General features: G+C 31.0%; 1 protein-coding gene across 2 annotated transcripts; it reads right to left on the bottom strand.

Annotated features, from left to right (window-relative positions):
• Positions 1-316: 316 nt before the first annotated feature.
• Positions 317-5,241, bottom strand: LOC112048466 (facilitated trehalose transporter Tret1). Of its 2 annotated transcripts, none has more exons than XM_024085994.2 (3): positions 4,944-5,241; positions 2,910-3,048; positions 317-2,239 (listed from the first exon to the last, which is right to left on the bottom strand). In XM_024085994.2, the coding sequence occupies exons 1-3, from the start codon at positions 5,025-5,027 to the stop codon at positions 960-962; spliced, it is 1,503 nt and encodes a 500-aa protein (XP_023941762.1). In that variant the 5' UTR covers positions 5,028-5,241; the 3' UTR covers positions 317-959. The 2 variants fall into 2 exon arrangements, with proteins under 2 accessions (XP_023941762.1, XP_052739859.1); XM_052883899.1 differs by lacking the exon at positions 4,944-5,241 and adding an exon at positions 3,649-3,872.
• Between the last annotated feature and the right edge of the window lie 1,282 nt (positions 5,242-6,523).

Here is a 6,523-nt window from a genome sequence, read left to right as displayed (position 1 = left end):
AGAACACTTTCAAGATTATAGATTTTTCCAAAACGAATTACGTTTTGTACGGTATACAAGCAATGTTTCGTTATTCGTATCTCTTAATTTATGTTGAAAAAATAATATATAATAAATTACTTTAAAAAAAAATACAATGGTTTTGGTGATCAGAAAAATAATCGGAACAACAGAGGAGAAGTTTGTCTTGAGTAAAAAAATACCTTAGAGTTATTATTTATGTTATTAATGGTAACATTTACTACTAATTATTTTATCGTTGTATTATATTGCTGTATTTAAAAAGACAAAGAAATTAAATTAAAATAACGTGAAACATATTTTAAATTAAATTTAATTACATAGCTGCAATCATAACTACAATATTATCCTACTAATCCATAAATACTAACTTATACAGAGTGCTGGGGGAATATTTCCCGTAACTCTGGGGTTATATTCTTTACCAAAAATTAATTAAAACTGTTCAAAGAACACGTGTGCTAAACTTAACATTTTCGGAGTAAACTTCTTTTGTAAATAGATCTTAAAATGTGTCCCTTATACGTAAACCTTATAATTATGACGTAGCCAAACTTTAAAATTAAAAATGCAAAGATAGATAAAGTCGTGTAAAATATTTTATTTTTTAGTAAAAAAAAATTACCGAATCATTTCACCGTGGCTAGTTGTCTCGACTGGTGACAGAAGGAAGGACTGGCTAATTTTTTGCGCAAAGGATCAAGCCTGGCTGTCCAGCGCGGAAATGCAGCCAGTTTCTTGCCACCATTCCACTTGGGCATGATTTGTATAGTTATTAGGATAAGTTAGCTTAAGTTTTTTATTGTATTCTTTCTCAAAAATAAAAGATAAAAAAAAAGTTAGTTCGACTCCAATAAGTGGACTCGTCAACACCTTGAAGTTATGGGAAATACTCAGCATCTTTTATAAAGCTAAATTAAATTAATTAAAGTAAGAAATTATTTAATACGAGCATCTGTTGGATTCATTAATTCTTGTTCTTCTACAACATTATCATTATCACAAAAATATTTTTCTATTTCTTGGATGGTTTTATCTTTTGTTTCTGGTAAAATCTTGTAAAGAATAGCAATAAATATAGACGACATTATAGCATAAAATAAAAATGCACCATGTGATGCAAAATATTTAAAAATGTATGGAGAAATTTTCAAAATTGAACCCATGATAGTACAAGTTGAAAGTGTGAAAATGCTTATAAATATACTTCTGCCTTTTAATGGAGTCAATTCAGTAGAGAAACACATAGACAAAATCATTGGACCACAACTTATTGTCACTGAGAAGCCCATTAAAAGGAATAATGTTAAATATTTATTTTCTGATATAACCTTTAAAGAAATTAAATATAAATACAATGATAATGCAAATAAAAATATAACACCGATAATTGCAGAAATAAATAACAACGGACGACGCTTGAAAAACTTAGTAAATGAAACACCTACATACATTCCGAGTACAGTGATTCCATCTAGCACAAGCATTCCTTCGTACGCTGTTGATTCACTAACAGTAATTGATTTTATAATTTCTATTACATAGCCCGTACATGCCAACTTTCCTGAGAAATGATATAAGCATATAGTTAATACAGAAGGTATAAGTGGTTTGTAGAATCTTCTGGCCTTCACAGTATTATAAACTCTAACAATACTATTTGGTTGGTTTCCCTCTCGACGTTCTTGCTTCCGTTTCAAATTCTCTTTTGATGATAAAATAAGCATCTTTAGTTCTTCTTCAGCGTCTTTATCTTCACCTTTTAACCAGCGGTGGCATTTCGCACATTCTTCAAAGCGTCCTTTCGATGCTAACCAATAAGGAGATTCAGGCCAAAATAATATACTGAAATTGTAGACGCAGCACGAAAATACCAGTATCCCAATATTCTTCCAATGAAAGAAGGTTCCAATAGCGTTAGAGATCCAGATACCCCAGTAAAAAGTCGCAGACTTGAACGTAATGAAAATCCCTCTATATTTGGGTGATACATATTCAGTGAGCACCATAATTGAAACTCCTATTTGTATTGTTTGTAGCATCCCTTGTAAGAAACCACTTATGAAAAGTTCGGTTACAGATTTGCTGAAGTAAAATAACGAAACACTGACCATAGTATTTACCCATAATATCATGTATGGCACTTTTCTGCCATATCGTTCTGCGATTATTGGGCAAATTATCGCCCATGGTAGAGATCCGTAACTGGAGATTGAAACTGAAATTAAAAGAAATACAAAACAATTATTTAATTTGATAATGTTTAATAGATGTGTATACTTTGCCCTTTCTCGCTTTGCCCCAATAGGTACCGTTAAATGTAATCCTACTTAATATCAAATCCAGACACACCACGTCAAAAAATTTAACACAAAATTATGCACTTTATGGATAAAGCAATGCATGATTGCAGATAGCAATAACATTATCTGTAGGTATATTATGAGTCCTTATGAAAATACTTACCTTGAACTATCGTAACAAAGAACCACTCTTTCGATATTTTTTTTAAATGACGGGGGATGGTGAGTCAAAGCTGTTCATTTTACTATCGAAGGGTGAAGGAGGAACCAGATGACATTCAACGAAAGCAGTGGGACGCATAGAATTTAAACTATTGAATGTCTTTACTTTTCCCAGGGTGACATTACCCGGGTTTCCCCGTACTATTTATAAAGGTAATTATTTACTAATGTCGATGTTATTACGTTTGAGTTGGTTGCGGCTCAATTAATATTTCCCTTAATTGAACCACATGTCCTGGACAATGGCTATTACCTATTTAGAACATCTCATGGCTTGTAATTTACAATAACCTCGAAAATTCAAGAATAATTAAGCATGCATGAAATATATGCATATTAGGTATTTGATATATGTTAACTCACATAACCAAGACATCGTTTCCATATTAATAGCATCAGTCGAGTTCGCTTCTTTCCGTATTTGTGGTACATAAACTGTTGGGGCGCCGAAAAATAATCCATAAATGAAAAAGTATGACGTCACTCCACTGCATATGAACATCTGTAATTGCAGAAAGAAAATAATAATTAACTGTTTAAAATTGTATATAAATTAAGAGTATGCTATACTCTGAGCGCTGTAGCATGATGCGGGTGACAAATGCCTGTATGATGTTCATAATACGTACTATTATCCGTGAATCGTGGCAAACTTTCAAGAGTGAAACGAACTGTCACCCGCATCATGCTACAGCGCACGACTTTAAAGAAATTTTGTAGAAGTAACAGGGTATCTGCGATCATTACTTTCGGAGCTATAAGGATTTAAAGGGTCAATTTTGCGGCGGCGCCACGGATATCTGAAAAACGCTCCCTATTACTCGTAAATGGCATGAAAAATGACGTCGGCGCTAAGTGGGCCCGTTAGATTTGTATGGGCGTTCAAAAAAATTACAAATATCTCTGTTATTTCTGCATTTATGTCTATACTTCACTTAACAAAAAATATCATTTCAATGTAAGGAATCTAAAAATGTATGAATTGTAATCTAATTAATTAAAAGGTTTTTAATTGTTTTTGAAATTTTATAATTTTGTTTATTTTATGTAAATCCAGACAATCTATTTTTAATTATATGTTTATTAATTAGTTCATATTGACCTTATTTACCCGAATGTATCTAAAAAAATCAATGTTTTGAAACCCAGTCATCATCCCCATTCCATTACAACATGTATTATAATAATTATGCAGTCTATTAATAAATTATTTATCAATAGGTAATGTAAAAAGTCTAAAATGTCACAAAGTTGACAAAGGTTTGATGGGAACTAGAACTTGTTTGACACGTTTGAGAATATTAATAAGGATGCTATGTATGTTGACAATCTGTATCAAAATACGTATTGCTTTAATAACACATTTGCTCGTAAAGTATCGCTTATTTCACCAATTTCAATATCGTAATGTATTTCATTACGCACATGTGCCGTAATGTAATGTAAAATGCACATGTGCCGTAGTGTTATATTAAACTTTTATAATCCGTAAAAACGAACGGTACTTTTTTAAATACCTATTGGCAAAGAGTTTTTATGTCAGAAAAACGATAACGATCAATAAAAGACCATTTAAAAAAAGTGTCAACTAGCCTATTTTCAATATCCCCAGGTCTATTGCACTATAATTTAACCTGTGTTATATTTCATAAGTAATAGAATTAATAACATTCTCAGGTTTAATTAACACGATTAATTGTTATTGCTTTCCTTCTACAATGTTAATTAAGATGGAAAAGTACTGGAGAACTGACCTTCTTTGACTTCACTTTCAAACTTAACGGTCACTGTTATTTGTTTAATAGTTATTGTTATATACTTGCTTATTGTTATATACTTAATGTGTTAGATTATATTGTAGATTAGATTAGAATATATTATATTAGATTATATTAGATCACGTTGTAGTTTTGAAATTAATGACATATTATACTCTGTTAAAAATTGTAAATGTTGTGAAAATCTTTTATATAGTTAAGGATTGACATAACCTAAAATTGTAATGAAATGTAATCATGAATTTAATGTATTATCGGTAAATTTTCCTTAATAAATAAATAAATGATTATTACAAGCTATTACGTTGTAATGCATTTGGTAGTCAAAATAAACAAAATTTATAATGTAATAATTTTAAGATATAATTCTCATTTATCTATATATTGTTTTACGAGTTAAAATTTAAAATTATTTAACGGCCACTGACTTGTTGTTTGACTTTGCATAGATACAAAATTAGAGAAATTATAATTTTTGTATAAACAGAATAATATACATAACTTATAAAACTTTGTAGTGAAAAAAAATCAGGGATATACAATAAATTATTATTACTATTTTATAATTATGATTTCAGCACTTTTGTAATTTAAAAAATAATTGTTTTATAATCTTTACCTGTCGTATTAAGGGTAACCATGAAGATTTTGCAGAACTACTACACGCACTAGTATACCTATTTTCTTCAAACGATTGATCCATTTTTATACACACTATATTTTACTTAAGTCCTAAAAATCTACTTAACGTTCTAACAGCAGCATAATTATCGTGCGAATATCACAACGCTCGGAGGACATAGTTTCTACCGTTTAAGAATCATATGAATTTTAATACGTAAAACATTAATGAAGACTGGCCTACGCCCGCTACTTCGAATGAATAAAATAATACAGGAATATCCAGTTTTGTGGTATAGTGAAAAGGATCCAATAATATTATCCCTTTATAACATTAACTAATGCAGTACTTGGTTGCGTTCTCGGGTCATTGCATTTAAAGGACGAAGGCAGTATTTTTTTCTTTTTCATTTGCACTTTATTATATAACTTTATAGTTTTTGACTGTTTTTTTTTACCCTTGTATCATAATATACTTTTACAATATAAAACTTTTATTTCTTGTATTAGGTACATTGTGTGCCATAAGATTTTTAAAGAAATAAATCTATAGTAATATATAAAGCTGAAGAGTTGTTTGTTTGATTGAACGAGCTAATCTCAGGAACTAATGGTCCGATTTGAAAAATTCTTTCAATGTTAGATAGCCCATTTATCGAGGAAGGCTATAGGCTATATATTATCCTACGTTTTCCTACGGGAACGGGAACCTCGCGGGTAAAACCGCGCGGCGTCAGCTAGTAAATAATAATGACTTCAGTAAATTTATTCTGTGTTCAATTATCGATTGATCTTATCGATTGATTAGAGTTGAAGTCTTGAGCATTATGTTTTTATAGATCTGTGTTTTTTAGTTCGTTTCGTGACTGAGCTTACCTTGTGCTAAAGTCAATTGCTTTTGTATTTTTTTTTCGTTTTTTTTTCTTTTTTGTGCATACTTACGTTAGGTATTTATTAATGTTTGCGAATCGAGTATTTATGTATTGTATTTTTTTTATTCTCTACAAGTTAGCCCTTGACTACAATCTCACCTGATGGTAAGTGATGATGCATTCTAAGATGGAAGCGGGTTAACTTGTTTGGAGTAGGATGAAATCCACACTCCTTTTGGTTTCTATACAATATCGTAGCGGAACGCTGAAACGTCTTTGTCGGTATGGTATTTGTCCGTATAAGATTTTTCATAATGATATCTCCAACAAATGTACAAACTTAATTTCATTCATATTAGATAAAATTAAAGCTATTCATTAAAAATAAAATAAAAATTCTTGACAATCGTTAAGATGTTTTTAATGAATAGATCTGATATGACGTTAGTTTGCAGAACCGGTCCGTGAATCGCGTAAATTGCCACAAACTTTTCTGACCCGGTGGCCAAAACTGGAACTATCGTCACCGAGGTCGCCATTTTGGAAAACATTATACTAAAAGCGCGACAACAGCGACAGCCTATACCAAATAAATTAGTTAGACCAGGTGCTGTGAGGTATTGAGTGTGCATAATTCGCGGATAGCAGTTTACAGTTTGGAATACAGAAAAGCAATAAGCAGATTTCGATTGTGCATGTTGCCAGG

Source organism: Bicyclus anynana, chromosome 10 (genome assembly GCF_947172395.1).
Source record: "Bicyclus anynana chromosome 10, ilBicAnyn1.1, whole genome shotgun sequence".
Lineage (NCBI taxonomy): Eukaryota > Metazoa > Arthropoda > Insecta > Lepidoptera > Nymphalidae > Bicyclus > Bicyclus anynana.
The sequence above is the reverse complement of the archived record's forward strand: the minus strand, read 5'-3'. Positions and strand labels throughout refer to the sequence as shown.

Excerpts from the sequence above, each read along its gene's own strand:
- LOC112048466 (XM_024085994.2), bottom strand. The coding sequence starts at position 5,027 with ATGGATCAATCGTTTGAAGAAAATAGGTATACTAGTGCGTGTAGTAGT. Across the intron at positions 3,049-4,943 it reads GGTTACCCTTAATACGACAG|ATGTTCATATGCAGTGGAGT; the intron begins GTAAAGATTATA and ends CTGCAATTACAG. Across the intron at positions 2,240-2,909 it reads GGAAACGATGTCTTGGTTAT|TTTCAATCTCCAGTTACGGA; the intron begins GTGAGTTAACAT and ends TTTTAATTTCAG.